General features: G+C 42.1%; 1 protein-coding gene across 1 annotated transcript; it reads left to right on the top strand.

The window, feature by feature from the left end:
- Window positions 1–4,492: 4,492 nt before the first annotated feature.
- Window positions 4,493–18,739, top strand: LOC139579226 (zinc finger protein 281-like). The gene is made up of 7 exons (XM_071407700.1): window positions 4,493–4,689; window positions 8,543–8,996; window positions 13,069–13,164; window positions 13,345–13,471; window positions 13,869–13,952; window positions 14,126–14,244; window positions 14,518–18,739. Exons 2-7 carry the CDS (start codon window positions 8,598–8,600, stop codon window positions 16,120–16,122), a joined length of 2,430 nt encoding a protein of 809 aa, XP_071263801.1. The 5' UTR covers window positions 4,493–4,689; window positions 8,543–8,597; the 3' UTR covers window positions 16,123–18,739.
- Window positions 18,740–22,753: the final 4,014 nt, after the last annotated feature.

The raw sequence follows: 22,753 nt of genomic DNA on the forward strand, positions 1-22,753 counted from the left end.
TATTTGTGGGTTCTTATTCTATGTTTAGTTGCCTGTCTGCACAAGCCATATTAGCTTTAAATAAAGACGAATGTACGCTTATCACGCTGCGCCTTGGTCTCCTCCTTACGACGGCCGTGACACTGATTGCAATTTCAGTTTAAAGCCTACCCAAGTATCCATCTTTCAGTCTCATTATCAAACAGACAAAAGAGAATGGCTTCGGAATGATTTAGTTTGGAAACATGGATGAAGGAAGACAGGTTGGTGGGGAAAGAAGAGTGGCAGGGAGCGGGAGAATGCATGGAGGACAAAGGAGAGGAAGACCAAGAGCGGTGGTCTTTGATGAGATAAGGGCCACAATTATTGACCATGTTGTAAACAATGGTCTCTCTTTGAGAGAGGCCGGTTTAAGGGTGCAACCAAATCTGCAGCGTTCAATAGTTGCATCAATAGTACGAAGGTTCCAGCAAAACAACAGGTGAGATGTGCATCCTTCAATGATAATTGAACTACATAAAACAGTACAATACAGTATGTTCACATTTTTACATGTACTGCCATTTTGAAATATATCGATTGTTTTGTGTTTTTCAGTGGGATCCAAAGGTTGCCTCCCACAGGAGGGAGAGGCAGAATATTATCAGATGTGCAGGAAATTGCCATTGTTGACATGGTAATTGGCAACAATGCAATAAAACCACTGGAAATTCGGGACAGAGTGCTGGCAGACAATATCACTTTTAGGAATGTGAATACGGTCAGCACATCGACAATTGCCAGAGTCCTAGAGAAACATAAAATAAGGATGAAGCAGTTGTACCCTTTGAGAGAAACAGTGAACGTGTGAAAGAACTCCGGTATCAATATGTCCAGGTAAGATGTCTGTTCAATAACCAAACAGGGTACATACACAGCTATGCATAATGTAAAGTACTGCAAAACTGTGGATTTACTCTATTTTAGAGTAATAAAGATGGAAGCCAGGCAAACTGCACATACATTCATCTTTGTGGATTAAGCTGGAACCTGGCAAAAACACGCTGCAGGGGAAGAAATGTAATTGGACAGAGAGCAACCGTGGATGTCCCAGGCCACAGAGGAGCTAACATCACAATGTGTGCAGCACTGTCCAATGATGGTTTGCTGTTACACAAACTACTCACTGGCTCTTACAATACAGAGAGGCTCATTTCTTTTCCGGATGACCTGTATAATCGACTTGTGCCAGCGGAGAAGAGAAGGGCGGAAACTTCCCTACCTTCGTTGTTGTGTGGGATAATGTGGCATTCCACCACTCTGCTGCAGTCACAGACTGGTTTGCTGCACATCCCAGGATGTCAGCACTATTCCTGCCTCCATACTCCCCCTTCCTAAACCCCATAGAGGAGTTTTTCTCTGCGTGGAGGTGAAAGGTTTATGACCACCCTTCACATGACCAGATGTCCTTACTGGATGCTATGAATGTGCGGTGTAGATACACTTCTCCTGAAGACTGCCAGGGTTGGATTAGACATTCCAGAAGATACTTTCCAAGATGCATTGCCAGAGAAGACATAAGATGTGATGTTGATGAGAACTTGTGGCCAAATGCAGGAGAGGGGAGAACTAGAACCCTCACAGTACTGTACAGTATGAATGATTATACTATACATGTTGTTTTTTTTGTAATTATTATTGTAGCCCTGAATTTCAGGATTTTTATTTTGGTTTCAACTTTTTATTTTTCGCAAGTAAATTAGTAGATGCAAAGATATAGAAAAAAATAAAGGCTATTAAAGCAAAGTGCTGCATTACTGATTCATTATTGTTACATATACTTTAGTACAGTCAATAAAGTGAAAAGGTGCTATTCTTTGTCACGTCTGCTTCCAACTCACACTCTCATACATGTAGATACCCTGAATGCAGATCACTTTCCATCTCACACATAGATCTCCTGAACGCAGCTCACTCTCCAGATCCCAATCACCCGAATTCTGATCACCTGTTCACACACCTGTATGTCATTATCACACACTATTTAGTTCAGTTCTTTGCGATATTGTTTGTTTTTGACGCACTTCTCTTCGGAGCGCTGGTTTTCCCGTCATGTACTCATCCCGTGTTGGATAGTTTTTGCCTATTCCCTGCCTGTACCATAGCCTATCAGATTTCCTGTTATTCACCTATTGCCTGATCTCCCGGATGACATTACTAGCCTTTTCCCTGCCTATACTGTTGCCTTTTGGACCTCTGTGTATGACCTGCTGCCTGCCCCTGGACCCAGCTACCTGTCTCCTCCTGTGGTCCTTTACATTAAACACCTGCTGCGCCCTGCGCTTGAAACCAGCTCTCTGTCTCTCTCGTGTTCATTACATTATTCTTTAATGAAATACTGATTTATGTGAAAAATCATTCAAACTATAAAGAGAAAAGTTAAGTTATGTAATGCTCCCTGATAGTGCTTTTTAGGTCAGTGTGTTATGAGTGACAATGTATGCTTTCTAAGTGAGAATTGTTGCCAGTGTTATGGTCGAATGAGCTTATTTTGAGACATGTATGAAGTGTTATGGTGGTGTGAGTGAGTTTTGGAGGTGAGATTAACTGTTTGGCCAAGATGCATGTTGGTAATGCAGACTGTGAAGAGTTTTGAAAAAGTGGCTTCAGTATTGACTGATGCTTGTTAGCAGTTGAAAAAAAACTAAGCAAAACAGATGGCAACATTTTCTTGTTTTTTAAATTTAAGGATAGCCAGAGGCACACTCCAACATTCAGACATAATTTACAAACAAAATATGTGTGTTAAGTGAGTCCGCCAGATCAGAGGCAGTAGGAATGACCAGGGATGTTCTGTTGAGTGCGTGAATTGGACCATATTCCTGTCCTGCTAAGCATTCAAATTGTAACAAGTACTTTTGGGTGTCAAGGAAAATGTATGGAGTAAAAAGTACAATATAAATATATAAAACAAGTAAAGTACATTTACCTCAAACTACATAAGTAGTAGTTTAAAGTATTTTTACTTAAGTACTTTACACCACTGATAACCCTTTTGGGTTCCATAGAACCAATTCCACAGAGGGTTCTACCTGGAGCCAAAAAGGGTTCCCATATTGGGACATCCGAAGGACCCTTTTGGAACCCTTTTTTCCAAGAGTGTGTGTGAGGGTGTTGGTCCCAGAGTGTGTCTCACAGTATGTGGTAGAAGCGTATGGTAGTACTGTTAAAGAGATGTCTTGCTCTGCATACGGATGATAAAAATCAACCAAACACCCACATTGATCACCTCAGTCTCCTGTATATCTTCAAGCAGTGGCCCTGATGAACGTTCTGTTTAATGGAGGGGAATGTTTCATGTATGCCCATAAATGTACATTCTCACCATCTAATCTCTGATCATCCCATAGATCGCTGCACAACAGCCATATGCACTCCAGCCTAGCATTGTGCCACACCGCTGAATTTGATTATTAGAGAAGTCTTAATGCATATTTAAATGCTTTGAGATGACAAGTGATTTGAAATATACAGCTGCTGTCAGCAATATGGGTTGTTATCGGGAATATATTAAGACGGGGGGAGGGCAGTGTGGCACACATCAAAAGGCAACCCATTGACCCTCTGCATTAACTCATACGTCTCTATTTCAATGATGCTCTCCACTGAATTAATTGGGTTGTTAACACAGGCAATTAGGAGTGCAGCTGAGACCAGAGGAAAAGGGGGATAGAGTCTGATGAGTGGTGGTTAGATATATACACATTAATTCACACAGCCAGTAGATCTATGGGGCTCTTATTCATAAACACATTCAGAGATGCCACATCACTTCAGAGAATGTCTCTAATGATTGTTCCTCCCTTGGCTAGTTTGAAATGTGTTGTTAGTAGGCTATTCTTGTCCCTTCTCTCTTTTATTTTATTTTCTTATTTTCAGGGCCACTACTTGTTCTTATTAAGGGTCACTCTGTTCACAGGAGACCAGACCACTGTGACTAATTAGTCAAAGCTATTTCAGGAATGTATTTATTTTGTGCTAAATATGCCACAATATCCATGCAGCGTAGTATCATTGAATAGCAGAGCTCTATCAATGTACACTTTTAAGAGATGGTGATGTGTCCTATTTCTTCAGTAATTGGGACCCAGGGGGACAGTCACAGTTTTGGAACGTGTACGCAATGAGGGAGGCGAAATATCCTCAAGGCTGGAACATAGTTTTAAGAAACCATTATTCACACTGTCAATTGTTTATTTTATTTGTTTACCTAGGTTTCAGTAAATAACTCATTAGATATTGTGGATGTATAGTCTACCCTAAATGTAGAATGTTTTATTCAAATTTTAATCTGATCATTAATCTGGTTTAGGTAGTTAAAAGGCATTAGGCCTATCAATTATGCTAACACACATAAAATGAATGAAATCCAAATTACACTTATATTTCTGTCGAATTTGGCGTACGTAGGCAACAGTGTTGTTCAAAATGATAATGCATATGTCCCCGCACTGCGTGTTTGTTCCCGGCCCAGTGCTCCCCTGTCCCAGATCAAAGCGTCCGTCTGTGACTCTTCGCAGGACCCGTCCGCTATACCCATAATTCCCCGCGCTGAGACAAAATGAAGGAATACAGCCTCTGCGGGAGAACAATGTTTGGGCTCTAAAGATTTAAACGGACGACCAAAGGTGAAATATACCAGCCGAAAGAGCTATTGGTGGTCATGCACTGGTAAGATAAAAGGAAATATATATTTTGGGCGAGTTTAAATATGTGAAACTCCGGCAAGTGTGTGGGACAGACAACAAAGCGCAACGCTAGATAGCATACCGTTGCTGGAGCCGAGCATCAATTGTTCGCTTGAGTTGCATGGGCCATTTGTTATGGGTACGTCGCACATTATGCTCAGTTATGGTTTCTTTCAGTCCTCACCCAATGCCTATTAGAGGTTGAACTTGTTTATATCAACCGTATCAACTGCTTAAAATATTTAGCCAGGTATTATGTATTTCATAACCGAAAAATTAAAATGAAGCGCTCGAAATATGTTGACGAATAACAACACGTCGTGTTGTGTGAAATCGCTTGCGCGTGCATACACCTTCTCGCAAGTTTGTCAATCAAAATGATTTTAGAATGAATTCCATAACTTACAATCGATGTAGGACTACGTCAGGCGAGAACGTCAGATCCTCACATGTTTGGTGTAATGTTAAATTCAGTGTATGGTCTAATTTATTTTACCGAGTATAACTGTTATACAGATGGCCATATTGGCTAATAATTGCATGATCCTGCATCACAAAGGGCCTGGCAGGCTGGTTAGCCAAATGGCTAATTGTTTGGTGGCTAGCCAGACGTTAGCAGTAGTTAGCTATCGGTATTTCTAACTCCAGTGAATGACACTAGATGAATAAATCACAGCTGGGCGCTGAGAACCGATTTGTCGCGTACTTCATTATTTTTGAACACTCAATAAATTAAAATTTTCAACTAACGCTTACTACATTACATACCATTTTGCTGTAGCATGTTACATATGCATCTGTTAGCTAGCTGTTAGCTTTATTTGGTATCAGCGTGCTAGCAAGTTGCATCCAATGCAATTGCAAAAGAGCTAGGCTAGCTAGCTATGCTGGTGGAGACAATGAAGTTCAGAGACACGATTAAGTTATTCGTGATAAATCTGAAACTATTTAAATGAACTGTGTTTTGTGAATGAAAACACACCATTGAAAAGCCATTCAACTGAATACAATACATTGGCTAGGTAATGGTAGTCTGGACAATGTTACAATTATGAAATTGCTGCTTGAAATATTTGTTTATAGCTATTTCACCCGGAGTTAGGCTATATCAATGCATCTGATGTTTTCCTCAAGGTGATGCACTGGTTTTGGATGCTGTTCCTCTCATTCCAAAAACTCCATTTTGATTTGGCTTTTGGAATCCTCTCATTCCTCGTGGCATTGTAAAATAGCACAGCAGCAGAGACATGACTAACCTCAGTCATCTCAAATTTCATGGTATGAAGGTAGCTAGCTAGCTTAGAAAAGTGTTAATTTTGAACAGAGAGTTGTATCTTTTGAGATAAGCCTAATCTTCCTGTAGCTATTCACGGGTATATTACAGAGCTAACGTTTTGCATTATACCCATGGTATCAGTTTTATTTTTGCTTCATGTTAGAGTATTTCGGTGGCTAGTACTGGCTACTCTTGCTTGGTTCGTTAACTTTAAAGCCCATGTTTGATGGGTGTCCTATGATGATGACGACCTGTAGTCACAGAATAAAATGCAGAAAATGACCTTCCCACTACCTGTAGAACCTGTAGAACCTAACTGGGCTCTCACCTCTTTTTAGTTAATTAGCCTAGTCCTCAAATAGGATGACAGATTAACCCGCAGCTTCAGGTTCATTCCACTCTCATAGGATGTCAGGGTTGAACATATTATAGGCTATACCTTTTACCCGGGTTAATTTAGCTGCATCTGAGATTGACTGACGGCTTTCTAAAAGTAGCCTTCTACTTGACCATGTTTTTAGGATACCATAATTCACAAAAGTCAGAATCCAGACCGTGGCTGTTTTGTTGTTGACCCACACACCCTCATTATTAATCCGGCTAAGCACTTGATGGGGAGATCAGAGCCGGGCATGAAACTGATTCCTCAGGGATCAAGAACAATGCTGCTCTTCCAGTCACTGTGTCTGGACTAGAGGTCGACCGATTATGATTTTTCAACGCCGATACCGATTTATTGGAGGACCAAAATAAGCCGATACCGATTAATCGGCCAATTTATTTATATATGTGTGTGTATTAATGAAAATTACAACAACTCTTAATGAACACTTTTATTTTAACTTAATATAATGCATCAATAAAATCAATTTAGTCTCAAATAAATCATGAAACATGTTCAATTTGGTTTAAATAATGCAAAAACAAAGTGTTGGAGAAGGTAAAAGTGCAATATTTGCCATGTAAAAAAAAAAAAAAAAAAATGCTGCTGTTGAAGGTCCTTGCTCAGAACATGAGAACATATGAAAGCTGGTGGTTCCTTTTAACATGAGTCTTCAATATTCCTAGGTAAGACGTTTTTAGGCTGTGGTTATTATAGGAATTTATAGGACTATTTCTCTACCATTTGTATTTCATATACCTTTGACTATTGGATGTTCTTATAGGCATGATAGTATTGCCAGCCTAATCTCGGGAGTTGATAGGCTTGAAGTCATAAACAGCGCAATGCTTGAAGCAAAGCGAAGAGCTGCTGGCAAATGCAGGAAAGTGCTGTTTGAATGAATTCTTATGAGCCTGCTGCTGCCTACCACCGCTCAGTCAGACTGCTCTATCAAATATCAAATCATAGACTTAATTATAATATAATAACACACAGAAATACGAGCCTTAGGTCAGACTGCTCTATCAAATATCAAATCATAGACTTAATTATAATATAATAACACACAGAAATACGAGCCTTGGGTCATTAATATGGTCAAATCCGGAAACTATCATTTCAAAAACAAAACGTTTATTCTTTCAGTGAAATACGGAACCATTCCGTATTTTATCTAACGGGTGGCATTCCTAAGTCTAAATATTGCTGTTACATTGTACAACCTTCAATGTTATGTCATGATTATGTACAATTCTGGCAAATTAAATAGTCTTTTTAGGAAGAAATGGTCTTCACACCGTTTGCAATGAGCCAGGCAGCCCAAACTGCTGCATATACCCTGAATCTGCTTGCAAGAGATGTGACACAATTTCCCTAGTTAAAATAAATTAATGTTAGCAGGTAATATTAACTAAATATGCAGGTTTAAAAATATATACTTGTGTATTGATTTTATGAAAAGCATGGATGTTTATCGTTAGGTACACATTGGTGCAACGACAGTGCTACTTTTGCGAATGCGCTTGTTAAATTGTCACCCGTTTGGCGACGTAGGTTGTGATTCAATGATAAATTAACAGGCACCGCATCAATTATATGCAAACGCAGGAGAAGCTAGATAAACTTGTAATATCATCAACCATGTGTAGTTAACTAGTGATTGTAAAGATTGATTGTTTTTTACAAGATAAGTTTAATGCTAGCTAGCAACTTGCCTTGGATCCTTGCTGCACTCGCGTAACAGGTAGTCAGCTTGCCACGCAGTCTCCTCGTGGAGTGCAATGTAATCGGCCATAATCGGTGTCCAAAAATGCCCGATTACCGATTATGAAAACTTTAATTCGGCCCTAATTAATAGGCCATTCCGATTTAATCGGTCGACCTCTAGTCTAGACAGTTAATTTATTTCATGTAAGTTGGTGTCAGCAGCACATGTAAACAAAAATAAACCATCATAGATCACTGATGGAAAATCTACCCAGTCAATGTTTCCATTCCACTCATCCAGGAGTGTTGCGCTTTGGCTTCACCCTGTTCTCCTCTCAGCATACGTTGCATAAACACAGTTATCTGGGGAGATACACATTTTTAGAGCAGAAGACACATTTCCGTTCGCGGTAACATAGGACAATACAGTTGGATTGCATTGTACTTCAGCTCCTGCTCTTTCTTCCCCAGGATGGTTCCGGTTGGCTCCCTGTAGTTGAATCTGCCCATCACCACCAAGTTCATCATGAGCATCATTCAAGACAAACTAGGTAATGACTTCCTGCGCTCCAATGGGAGCATGGACTCCAACTTCTCCCCTGGCATGATCATGTTCAGTCACCTGCCCCCTGTGACCAGCTTCACCCGGCTGGCTGCCCAGTCTGTTATGCAGGACCTGCCAGGCCCCCACGAGATGATCCTGAAGAAGGAGCGGGACTCTCCAGACTGCAGCATGGGTGCCCTGGGGGGGTATGGAGGGGTGGGGGACTATGTCCATGCCATGGACATCAAGCAGGAGAAGATGACAGAACATGACTACCGTCTGCCGCTGTACCCTGGAGGCCCGGGGAAGAGCACAGAGCTCCCGGAGGTGTCCATGGGCAACCACCAGAACTTGCTGGTGTATGACCTTAGCCAAGGCAACGTAAGGCCTTCTGACGCATTGATACTTCTGAGCTGGTTTCCCATACACACATTAAGCCTAGTCGTTGACTAAAAAGCATTCTCAATAGAGATTCTCCATTGAAAGAGCTTTTTAGTCCAGAACTTAATCTGTGTCTGGGAATCCAGACTAATGTTGTTCTTTAGACCAGAGAATTCAAGGCAAGGCACCACACCATAATAGGGATTTTTGAAAATCTTAATTGTATCACAATCAACTTTTACCAGTCATTTGTGTCTACATTCAACTTTTTGGTATTACACATTTTCATACACATTTTATTTAAATATGCAAATTGGGCAATATATCATTAAATATGCACATGCTTGCATATCAAGCAAATCCATTTTTCTGGACACTGGATGAAGTCGGCCTCAATATTTTGGTTTCATTTTAAGACACTCCAGGACCGGACTTGTCCAGAGCAGATTGTGGGTAAATACTTTTTTTTCATCTTCCTATCTGTAAAATACTAAAGACATAGATGTACGTAAAAAGCATTTTTGGCCAATTTTTCCTAAAAAGATCTTACCTAGATTAAAAGATGGACAAGATATCGACAATTTCCTCTGGGCAAGTCTGGTGACTATCTAATCATAACCATACAGCTTTTGGTGAAAGCAGATGCTTCTGAAGCTGAGGAAAAATAGTTGGTGTGTGGGAAGAGTCTGACTTTTGGTCAATTGCAGTTAAAGAAAAGTCCAGTGAAATTAGGCTGTCAAATGCTTATTTAGACCCAATCACCATCTCTTCAATGTAAGTTACTATATAGTCCAGTTTGTAACATTCTCTACGAAATGGGCTTTTAAATTGTGTAATTCAATCTAGTGAGCTTTGAAATGAGCGGTTCAAATTAATAAAAATGTTGATGACTAGTATGAGAAACTAAAAGTATACATTTTCATCTAGCTTGACATTTTTATATAGATTTTTGGAAAATACTAATGTTAACTTCTCTAGGGTATGTGGGACGGTAGCGTCCCACCTCGTCAACAGCCAGTGAAACTGCAGGGTGCCAAATTCAAAACAACAGAAATCCCATAATTTAAATTCCTCAAACATACAAGTATTTTACACCATTTTAAAGATACACTTGTTGTAAATCCAGCCAACGTGTCCAATTTCAAAAAGGTTTTACGGCGAAAGCACACCAAACGATTATGTTAGGTATGAGCCAAGTCACAGAAAAAGACAGCCATTTTTCCAGCCAAAGAGAGGAGTAACAAAAAGCAGAAATGGAGATAAAATTCATCACTAACCTTTGATCTTCATCAGATGACACTCATAGGACTTCATGTTACACAATATATGTATGTTTTGTTCGGTACAGTTCATATTTATATCGAAAAATCTGAGTTTAGGCGGGATGCTACTGTCTCACTTGGCAAAAAGTCTGAGAAAATGCAGAGCACCAAATTCAAATTAATTACTATAAAAATTACTATAAAAATTTAACTTTCATTAAATCACACATGAAAGATACCAAATCAAAGCTACACTGGTTGTGAATCCAGCCAACATGTCAGAATTCAAATAGGCTTTTCGGCGAAAGCAAACGATGCTATTATCTGATGATAGCACCATTGTAAACAAAGAGAGATAAGCATATTTCAACCCTGCAGGCGCGACACAGAACGCAGAAATAAAAATATAATTCATGCCTTACCTTTGACGATCTTCTGTTGTTGGCACTCCAATATGTCCCATAAACATCACAAATGGTCCTTTTGTTCAATTAATTCCGTTGATATATATCCAAAATGTCCATTTATTTGTTGCGTTTGATCCAGAAAAACACCGGTTCCAACTTGCTCAAACGTGACAACAAAATATCTCAAAGGTTTCCTGTAAACTTTGCCAAAAAATTTCAAACTACATTTGTAATACAACTTTAGGTATTTTTTAACGTTAATAATCTATAAAATTGAAGACGGGGTGATCTGTGTTCAATACAGGTTTAAAACCAACTGTAGTTAGCTTTCTGGTCTCGCGCTTCTAACAAACAGGACACGTCGAGTGACTCTCGTTCAAGATGGCCATACTTCTTCATTACACAAAGGAATAACCTCAACCAAATTCTCAAGACTGTTGACATCCAGTGGAAGCGGTAGGAACTGCAAGCAGGTCCCTTAGAAATCTGGTTTCCCAATGAAGACTCATTGAAAAGAGTTACCTAAAAATAAAAATAAATCTGAATGGTTTGTCCTCGGGGTTTCGCCTGCTAAATAAGTTATGTTATACTCACAGACATGATTCAAACAGTTTTAGAAACTTCAGAGTTTTCTATCCAAATCTACTAAAAATATGCATATCTTATCTTCTGGGGATGAGTAGCTGGCAGTTTAATTTGGGCATGCTTTTCGTCCAAAATTCCGAATGCTGCCCCCTACCCTAGAGAAGGTAATCGACTAAAATATCAACAAATATCAAAATTGATAGGTAAATGCCTTAACCTACACCAAATCTCCCTCTTTTGTTATGTTAAAAAATAAGTATGATATAAGGAGGAACGTGGGTGAACAAAGGAAAATGTTCTCTATTGAAATTCACCGCAGCATTACAATTAGTAAAATAAAATTTACTTCGGAGGCTTGGTTGATCAGATGTCGACCTGCATTTCGGGGAGCGGGCTTGTAAAATAGCCAATCTCACCAAAGACTGATGGATAAGGGGAATGGGGGGGGGGGGGGGGGAGCAGAGGGAGGATTTAGTAATGGTGACCTAAAGCTAAGACATCAAATGCGAAATATGTCCCTCCCAAAATGATTTGGATTGGGCCTCTGTGTGAATGGAAACGTCTTGGCAAGGACACGGTCGTCTTGTTTGAGCTTGCATTCACACATTGTCTTCTACACACACACACACGCTCTCTCTGCCTAACAATAGCCAGGCTCCAGAGTTTATTAGGCAGCACTTGCATGCTCATTGAAAAGCTAGACGTATAATTTCTTGCTCACTAAATATGGTTTAAAAGTTTATCCAAGGACATTTTAGAGAATATATTACATTACCTTTGACATTATTTGTGTATTTTTATTTAACTGTTATTATATTACTGAGGAGAATGGAAGACAAACATTTTTCTCCCCTCAAAAAGGCAGTTCCCTACTAAAGTTATGAGTAGTTTCATTTGGAGTGCAGTCAGAGCACCCCAAATGGTGCTATTCATTTCAGGATAATGGCATGCTTGTGAGCTTACAGCCATTTTGAGCCCACTGGGCCTGCGCTCTTTTGGTTGAGGAAATGAGACGGGTTTGTTTTGGCTAGCCTTACCCCTGATCTAATACAATGATTGGTTGATATTTGAGAGCGCCGTCGTCTTTCTCACATGTACCAATCCACACTCAGGCTGTGTTTGAATTTAACCCTATTCCCTATATAGCGCAGTACTTTTGACCAGGGCCTATAGGCCTCTGGTCAAAAGTAGTGCACTATATATGAAATAGGATGCCATTTCAGACAGCCATGCTCTTAGTATCCATATGGTGTTGGGAAATGTCATTTGAAATGGCAGTGTGCGTGGGGGGGGATCAATGTCCCAATGAAACCGTGTCCCTCCCCTTTCCCAAACCACAGACCCTTTTGTTTGAAGATTGTGCTTCATAGTGAGTGAACAACATGCTGAATATTAATGAGTCTGTATTTAGACTTGAGCCGCTAGTTAATAAGCATAGGCCTTTTCTATGGGATACTAAGTGTGTCAAATGACACCCTATTCGCTTATATAGGCCATTTTGGTACGCATCCTAAATGAAGAGCAGCTCTCCATTTTGAATGACGGCTTAACTGTCTGGAGAGATGCGCAGAGGGAGCCATAAATATGTGGTTTACTACTCTACCTCCTGGCACCTCCCCAAGGCAGCCCTCTGCAATGGCTCAAATGAGCTTTCACTAAATGCTGCATGAGTTTGTGTTTTTAGTTTTGTGTCCACATGCAATATGTAGGCTATGTGAATGTGTGACTGAACTAGGCCCTTCCCATTCTCTCAAGTGCTTATTTTAAAATTTTCCGTCTTCTTTCTCACTCTGCGCCTCCCTTTTGTCATCCTCCCAGCTGCCGAGTCGGTTAGGAAAGGAGTCCTCAGGAAAGAGAGGTCGAAGGTCAAATGGTGAGGAGGGCAAGCCCCGGAGGAAACGTGGAGAGCCTAAGGTATCTTGATTTAGATATGATTAATTCACTGAAATTTGGTCTTCATTTTTCAATAGTTGAGGATCCATTACATCTGAGTATTTTTTTCCAGAACTTAGTTTCTATCTTCAGTGAAACGATCATACATTGAATGAGTTAAATTGAATTTGGTGCTTGAATTGACCTCCTTTTGTCCAACAGCAATCAATGATGCTGGATTCAGATGGAGGCAGCCTGTGGCCCAACGGGAAGCTCCACATCTGTGAGCACTGCGGCGCATCCTTCAGGAGCTCCTACCACCTGCGCAGACATGTCCTCATCCACACAGGTACCCAGGCCTCTACTGACTGATCAACTATGCTCATTTTGAATATTTTTTAATATATATTTTAAATGAAAATGATCTCTTGAGGAACAACAGTATTTGTGTTAAATTGAATAGATAGACTATGTTTGTTATGGGAGGTCCTCATTCACACAGGTGCCTAGGCCACTGATCAAAATGTCTGTTCATTTCTAGCATTCTGTGTGGTTTCGGTTAGTTTTTCACTAGATTATAAAAGCTAAAAGATCTCCAGAAATGTTAGGAATAGATCTTGTGTGTTAGGAAAACTCGGTTGTTCACAAAGTCACTGTAGGAAACTTTGAAATGAAACCAGTGCCGTATTAGTTTTGAATGGAGTAGGCAAACACAGGATTTAACTGTGGCTGTGGTGTTGCCTTAGGTGAGAGGCCGTTCAGGTGCAGCCAGTGTAACATGAGTTTCATCCAGAAATACCTACTACAGCGGCACGAGAAGATCCACAGCGGTGAGTGGAATGTCAAATCCCACACACACGTCAAGCACACTAATGACATGTGAGAGACAAACAATCAATTACCTTTGTGCAGCAAAGTAGTTAGTTTTGCTCATTGTGTCATCCAACTATGTTTTGTAGATGGTTATTTTTCTTTAGATTTTCTGTGATGTTTCCCCTGACAGGAGAGAAGCCTTTTTGCTGTGACCAGTGTAACATGCGCTTCATTCAGAAATACCACATGGAGAGACACAAGAGGACCCACAGTGGAGAAAAGCCATACAGATGTGAGACCTGCCAACAGGTAGTGACCTCCACATGGATAATCTACTGAAATAGGATGACGTGTGTTAGGAGGGGGGTGGTTATGATGAATGTCTGCTTTTAACCTGTGGAAGCAGCAGCGCATTTGAATGGTCAAGACAAATGTCCCCTCAGGGACAATACATCTTAATATGCCCACTTCCATTATGGCATGACCTGACAAGTTATATTTATCGGAATGAAAATGTCTTCGTGTCTATCCCATTCTGCTGTTTACAATCTGTACCCTACTTGTGGTCTCTCTGCCCTGCAGTTTTTTTCCAGGACAGACCGATTACTCAAGCACAAGCGAACCTGTGGAGAAGCCATAAAGAAGGATCTGGAGCCCGGGATGTTGGACCTGGGCTGTGAGGACATTGGGCAGGGCAGCTACGGAATCACTCAGGGAAATACTGGCGCCTCGGGCCGGAAGAGGGGCAAGTCCAAAAACTCTGGTGAGTTAGGGGAGCGCAAGAGGAAGAAAGCGGCAGGGCCGACAGAAGCAGGAGGGCTGGGCGGAGCACACATCCACGGGGCGCCGTCGGGAGGCTACAGTCTCCATGACTACAGCGTGGAGAATCACACTGTGTCCTCGTCCACTCCGCCAGGGCCCAGTATGCACCACGAGCATCACGGCCGAGCCCCTAAGATGGCCTTCAAGAAGGCCAACCGCAAGGCCCTGGACCAGGGGGGCTTGGGGCAGGCCAAGCAGGGCACTATGGAGCAGGGTGGGGCTGTGGGGATGGTCGGGATGGGCCTCATGCAGGGCTCTGAGGCCAAATCGGGTCCCACCAGCAGTAACTACGATGACGCCATGCAGTTCCTCAAGAAGAGGCGCTACCTTAACGCGGCCAACAGTGCAGCATCAGGGGCCGGGGTGGCAGGGGGCAGCACCAACGATTATGAGGTCAGCGTTGGTCACCTGTCGTCCCAGCAGTCGGTTATCCAGGGGGTGGTCTCAGGCGTGATGGACGGCGACTCGCCCCTCAGTCTGCTAGACTCCTCCCCCACGGGCGTGGACAAGCACGACAGGTCGGGGATCCCTGACGAGGTGCTGCAGAGCCTGCTGGACCACTACACCCAGAAACCAGACGGCTCGCACCACGACGTGCACTTTGACCTCAGTGACCAGCACGTGGCGCTGCACCCTGTCTCAGCAGACGGCTCTGACCTGAGCCACGATGCAGACTCCCCCAGCCCGTCTGGAGACAAGACGGTCATTATGCACGAGTACTCCCGCTTCCTGCTGCAGGCCCTGGAGCGCACCAGCCACAACACAGGCTTCCCCCTGGGCCCCGGGCCTCCAGCTACAGGGCCCTTCACCAGCTCCCACCAACGCAACCCGCTCTTTTCAGACAAGCACATGTACACTACGTCCCCTCTGGAGTGTGGCTTCGGCCAGCCTGTGGCCTCTCCCACCCTGCCCTCCTCCGTGCCAAAGTCCCACTTTGCGATGCTGTCGGGCTCCTCTCCGCAGCACGGCTTCCACCTAAACAGCCTGGAGCCTGCCACCCACCAGCAGCTTACCCCTTCTCAGGAGCTCACTGACCAGATGGAGAAGCAACACTCCTCCTCTTCCCCCTCCTCCTATCAGATCAGCCCGTCTGACCTGGGCAGCCAGAAGGACTCGCAGAACCTGGCTTCTCTGGATCCCTCCAAGGGCTCCTACACGATCGAGAACTTTGCCCAGGCCTTTGGATCCCAGTTCAAGTCGGCCAGCCGCAGCGCCTTGTCGTATGGCGCTGACTCTAACGGGGAGGTGGACCACAGGATAAGGACGCCAGTCTCCGAATTCTCAGGGTATACTAGTTTGTTAGCCGACGTCAATGAGGCAGTAAGTACAGGTTCCAAAACCCCAACAAGCCAAAGCTACAGATAAGGGCCTGGGAGGGGACAGCATTCTGTTGGAGGTTCATGTTTTGTCCAGTATTTTTCTTTTTTTTGTGCTCCTATTTTATTATTTTTATTAAGTGAAGTTTTAATTATTATTATTACCCTGCCGCTATGTTTATGTGCCCCACCCCTCTCCCCAGGACTGGTCTTCAAGGCCTATTCAAATGCAATTTTTTAAGATATATTTTTAAAGTAAATATCTATGTATTTAGTCCGTTTTCTTCATCTTTTTGGTGTCATTTTTGGTCTGCTCGTTAATCGTTAGAATGAAAAAGTACCTTTTTTTTTAAGCAAACAACAGAGTAGCAATGAACTTTTCTCCCATGAGCTTAAGGGTTTTAGCAATCAACTTTACAATTGTAGCTAGCATAATAATGGGAAAAACAATGATGGGGGCAGGGAATAGCCCAGAACTGAAATAGCAAAAAATAAGAAATAATGATATTGTCTGTTACAAGGATAAAAGTATTACTCAGGAAAAAGTGTAAACGGAGGAAATTGTGTAGTGCAGTGAGCACTCATTTTAGAGGTGTACATTTGCAACTACAAAGAGGATGCTTTGTTTGGTTATTTCTTGTTTTATACCTTGGTTGATGAGTGCAACAAATAATGGAGGCTGCTGCCAGCTCACTTACACTGAGAACACTTTCCACTTAGCTATATAGAGATTATGGTACTTTCTTGTCAATGTGAAACTCGTGTTTTCTTTCAATAAGGGCCATATATATTTATAACAATATATATTCATGTATAATAACAGCTATAATCATTCTGGGGAACTGCCAGGTGAGGTAGAGGAAGTGAGAGGGGTCTGGGTTTGGGGTTAAATTGTTTTCCTCAGTTTTAGGAGAACATAGTGACGCTATTCTTTGGCCAATAGAGGTTGCTGTTGGACAGCTGTGGAATTGCCTTCCTCATCTTTCGCCCCTCTTCTTCCTCTTCAATTCTTTACTTTCCTTAAAAGAATCCGATTAGCACTTTGAGCCATTTATTTCATTGAATAAACTAAACTACCCCATAAGATCATGGAAGACATTTGAAACGAACTGACTTGCTTTCTAAAGATTTGTATTGATCGGGTTGGGGTTACCACCGTATGCAGATGTGGGTTTGAAAGCATCTTGAGCAATGGGTTGTTAGGGGGGGTGGGGGCTTTGGTTGGGATGGCATGGGCTCGTTTGGGAGGGTATGTGAGGGGAGGGGGTGGTTTGGGCCTGGGGAGTTTTTTTATTAGCATTATCTCCTGGATGTTATCACGTGTAGGTCATGGGGAGGGAGGGATTGTTTTATGGAAATGTATTAAGTTAAATTGGGAATAAACGTGTAAAGTAATTCACCACTCTGTTTAGCATCTTTGCTTTACTATTTCAATTTGAAGTTAAGTGTATTAGTGGCTGAATATTTCTTCCCCTGTTACTGAGAGAGCCTGGAAACATGTGAGGAAATGATCATGTGACTAAATCTAACCCATATACCTATAACAAACCCAAAGCATTAGACATTTCTGGTGTGCTGGCACTACCACAACGGTATTTTATGAGGAATGGGGTGCCTAGTCCTGCAAAATGTTGTCTACAAATAAATTGTGTGCGTCCCAAATGGCACCCTATAAAGTGCACAACTTTTGACCAGGGCCCATGGAAGATTTTTTTAATTTTTATTTTACCGTTATTTTACCAGGTAAGTTGACTGAGAACACGTTCTCATTTGCAGCAACGACCTGGGGAATAGTTACAGGGGAGAGGAGGGGGATGAATGAGCCAATTGTAAACTGTGGGGTGTGGGGTGCCATTGTGGACGTACACGTTGTCTAAATGAAATGTACATTTCTCTGCCTGTGTCTAATGCTTCCTTTGATTATGTGATTTCTTGCAGTCCTTCAATGAATCTAATTTATTTGATGTACTTTTTGTAAATCAAACAATTGCATTTTCTTCCATAGCCACGACTGGCCTTTTGAGCTAGAAATGCTATCACCCTTTTTTCTTTCTTTTATTTATCGTTTTTTTTCCTGTTGCCCCTTTTTTGTCTTACAGAATCATGAAACATGGCTGAATGACTGCAATGTTGCAATATCATAGGGAACAATGACCGACCACTACAACCATGCTCTGTTTTTATTGGATAGGAGGCTGAGGGGTGAACAATAAAGACATTGACCTTTTATATACCTCGTTATCACTGTAAACACACAAGCAAGGACAAAAGGTTGGCTGTATGGAGCAGAGATGCTGTCTGTTGTATGTGGCTATTTTTAAACCTTGTCCGATAAATGTCAGTAACACCTGTTAAGCAGGGTATGTTATTGCTTTAGGGTTCTGTAAATGCCTAATCATGCCAACCAGTGCAGTCTGCAGTTCAACTCTGTCTCCAAGGTAACATTTGTTACTTCCTATATTGTATGTCTATTGTTTACAAACACTACATCGAAATCTTGCCCCCGATATTATTCAAAACATTTTTTTTTGTCTGCACACCAAATTTGTAGCTGACGTTATCCTCACTCTTATTTTGTTCCAGATTCTTGTAATGCTTTGCAGGGCTGTACCTGTCCAATGAATTAATAATTGATTAGGGAAAAACAATAAATGCTGTTATTGAGATATTTTGTTGACTTTGGTATGACACTTAGACAAGTGGTTTGTTCTAATGGTGTTTTACACTTAATAGGTGAATACACGTTGTCCACGAGGTGTTGACTTAAGGGAATAGTTCTTTATTATTAGGGCCTACTGTCCTTAGTCCCAGTCAAGGGACAGAAAGAAACCTATGTGGTGTTGGTTAGAGATGCATTTTGTGTGGTAGTGGTGCGCGGGTCAGCTGTTTGTTCACCTGCCCGCGATTGCTAATAACCCATCTGCAACTGCAGACTGATAAAGGGAAAATCTGATGCCCTAACCCGCAAATATAGAAAATTGAATTGTAGGCTAGTCAGACGGTGGAACAATGTTTTTGATAGGGGGCGCAGGATTTTTGTTGTTGCATAGTGTAGATGTTTCTGCTTATTTCTGACAATTTGGTAGACTATTTAAAAAGTCTTGGGACTATAAGGTTCTATCTGCATTTTCGTTAAGAGCTGGCAGCCTTGTTCTGTTCAATGGTCTCTACCAATATTGTACTCGATACCCCAATTCATGTTAAGTTCAAAAGAATACAAGAAAATTGCTGATGCCATTCAAACCGATGAGGCTTTGGAACTTTAAAGCCAATTCTCAGAATCCATCTTTTTGAAGATGGCTTGGGAAATACAAGGTTCTATTGATTTCTTAGTCACCTGTCTATAATTAGATACATGCAGCTTCTCATTATACACTGAGTGTACAAAACACTAAGGACACTTTCCTAATATTGAGTTGAACAGCCTCAATTCTTTGGGAAGTGGACTCACAATGTGGTGGAAGCTGGCTCATGTCTCCAATGCTTCCCACAGTTGTGTCAAGTTGGCTGGATGTATTTTGGGTGGTGGACCATTTTTTATACACACAGGAAACTGTTGAGCGTGAACCCAGCAGCTTTGCAGTTCTCGACACAAACCGGTGCGCCTGGTACCTAATACCATACCCCGTTCAAAGGCACTTATCTTTTGTCTCGCCTTTAACCTGTCTCCTCCCCTTCATCTGCACTGGTTTGAAGTGGATTTAACAAGTGACATCAATAAGGGATCATAGCGTTCACCTTCAGTGGAAAGGGCTTAATGTTTTACATTGTTTTAAGTTGCCCATGAAAACTAAATAAACCCTTGCTCACCAGAATTTCAGAAATCGATAGAATGCTTCAACCTAGTTGACATTGGTAATGTCATCTTTGCTTCTTTCATGAAGCAAAGACATTTAGGCACTGGGGAGAAAATGCTCCCCCAAATGACATCAGTTTGACCAGTTGTACGGAAATAGAAAGCTGTGAAAAATGACCCGACATATCTGATATTTCAATTTGGCTTGGATGCATATTTTAAGTGGTTGAAATATCAGCTTTTATGATACTGATCAAGATAGGGGTAGAGGCACTAATTGCGCATTTGCATTCTCAAGATGCAAGGCACACAGAGGCCAAATTGAGCTCCGTACCGCATCACTGTGCGCCTCCCAAATGTTGTAACAATGCGGAGGGCTTTGTATAGCTCCGCATTGACATGATGTGGGGGGCGGGAGGTCCTGTATAAACACAAACTCCCCTTCAAAGGCGCTGCAGAAGTCAGGACATTCATACTTCTTGCCCGTCACAGAGCAGCGCAGAGCTGTTGTGAAGGAAGTTTATATAGGACCTCCTGCCCCCACCTACCGTCAACCGATCATGTCAATGCGTAGCTATACAGAGCCCTCTGCTTTGTTTCAAAATTTAGGAGGCGCACAGCAATGCGGTGCATGACTCAATTTGGTCTCTGCGTGCCTCCATACAGTCTCCGTCCGCATTTTCGGATCGAGCATAAATTGGCTCTTAATGCTCTGACTTCTGCATAGGCTGCATCACAGTACATTTACATTTACATTTAAGTCATTTAGCAGACGCTCTTATCCAGAGCGACTTACAAATTGGACAGTAAATACCGTACTGCCACTGCAGATGTCAGGTTGACCATGCAGAGCCTTTTTTACAGCCCTAATGCCAGATAGCCTAAAAATAATACAATAAAACCCAAAATGTAGCCTATAGATATAATTAGGCTATACATTTATGGTTTTATTTGATTTTATTGAACCCGCCCTTCATCCACACAATGTTTCATGACCCTAAACGGGCGGGTTATGAGTCAAAATAACAATCATGTTGGTGTGCCTACTTTCAAAAGCGCTGCACTCTTGTCGAGGATGCCTACTTTCAAAAGCGCTGCACTCTCCCATGGTTAAGCACTGGTGAGTTGACACCTTGTCAGTTCCTCTTCAGACACTGTTTGAGGAATTAAAGTGCTTCCCCAGGTTAGTCAGACAACATTGCCATGTATTCCATTTCTCTGCATTTACCTGTAGGAGTATGTGTTGATTTATTAGATTTTTTTTACTCTTTTTTTCGTGGTATCCAATTGGTAGTGACAGTCTTGTCTCATCGCTGCAACTCCCGTACGGACTCGGGAGAGGCGAAGGTCGAGAGTCGTGCGTCCTCTGAAACACAACCCAGCCAAGCCAAGTCGCACTGCTTCTTGACACAATGCCCACTTAACCCGGAAGCCAGCCGCACCAATGTGTCAGAGAAAACACCGTACACCTGGCGACCGTGTCAGCATGCACTGTGCCCGGCCCGCCACAGTAGTCACTATTGCGTGATGGTACAAGGACATCCCTGCCGGCCAAACCCTCCCCTAACCCGGACGATGCTGGGTCAATTGTGCGCCGCCCCATGGGTCTCCCGGTTGCGGCCGGCTGCGACAGAGCCTGGACTCGAACCCAGAACCTCTAGTGGCACAGCTAGCAAACCACTGCAATACGCGGGAGGCCCATATGTGTTTGATAATTGACCTTTGATTAGCCTACATATTTAGAGTATGTTTCTATGAATTTTTATGACCTGAGTGAATTACCTACTTCTGGCTATTGAATTCTTAATCAAAACCAGTGTTTAGCAGTGATGTAGTCAATTTCATATCTGTGTTGATGTTGCCATGCTGTATTGGCCTATGTGTTTGTCTTTTGTTACACCCTCATGAAAGAATATGTAGTCAACTTTGATAAAAGCTTTCTACTTTATATCTCCTTGAAGGAGTGCCTTGTTCATTTACCAGTGGTTTGACATTGACTCATGTTACCGTATGTCTGGGTTAGTTGTATCAGGTGTGAGCGTGTTTGGATGAATCGTGTATAACAAATCAGACATGATACGTGGCTTAGTCAGTGGGCTCTGTCATCCCATCATACTCCCACATTGGTCAACAATCTGATACGTGGAAGCAGTCGCATTGCACATTTCCTGTCATAAATTAGACGTACAGGAAGAAACTCATAATGCCAATAGGGGTGCAGCAACAAGGAAATGTACAGTTTACATACCTGTTTGTATTAAAGCTCAAATCAATGGGGTTGACTCCCAGTTTGTGCTGAGCGGAATGACAAGGTGTTCTTGGCTGGTCATCAAGGAGGCCAAGCACTTACTTAACCTTGGCCTCTGAACACTGTTTTGATGAAAGCCTAGAGTGGCCTGCCAGTTTTTTCTCTCTCTTTTAGACTTTATCAGCTTGTTTCTCTCTTCTAATCAAAGCACTGGATAACTCAACAGAGTTTGATCTGGGTTGTGTAGGAGAAAGGCTACATATATAGGGGATATTGAGTAGTAAACAATAATGAGAGAGGAAGTTGAACTCCATTCAAAGTGACCAAGGCCAGAGCTGAGCTTGTCCAGTCTGGAGCTGCAGGCTCTTCTTCCTCAACCAGGACTGGGCCTGGTGTTGGTTTGGGGATGGTACTGTACGGTAGATTCAGGGACATTTTGCCCAAATGTAGATTGAGACCTTTGACCTTTTCGTCCTGAAACTGACTGAGAGATCTCCCAGATACATGATGGTCAGAACTGCTGAATCTTGGATCTTTTCAATGAGACATTCACCTATAGATGTAGGTGGGTGTGTTCTCTATTCTGGTTGCCAGATCTCGTTGCGCTTTAGACAACTCCTGAAGAGTTGAAACATT

This window comes from Salvelinus alpinus, chromosome 1 (assembly GCF_045679555.1).
Source record: "Salvelinus alpinus chromosome 1, SLU_Salpinus.1, whole genome shotgun sequence".
Lineage (NCBI taxonomy): Eukaryota > Metazoa > Chordata > Actinopteri > Salmoniformes > Salmonidae > Salvelinus > Salvelinus alpinus.

What these genes read in the sequence shown, in the direction of transcription:
- LOC139579226 (XM_071407700.1), top strand. Translation starts at nt 8,598, where the DNA reads ATGAGCATCATTCAAGACAAACTAGGTAATGACTTCCTGCGCTCCAAT. An exon ending in ACATGTCCTCATCCACACAG is followed by an intron (nt 13,472 to 13,868) that starts GTACCCAGGCCT and finishes GTGTTGCCTTAG; the next exon opens with GTGAGAGGCCGTTCAGGTGC. An exon ending in GATGTGAGACCTGCCAACAG is followed by an intron (nt 14,245 to 14,517) that starts GTAGTGACCTCC and finishes TCTGCCCTGCAG; the next exon opens with TTTTTTTCCAGGACAGACCG.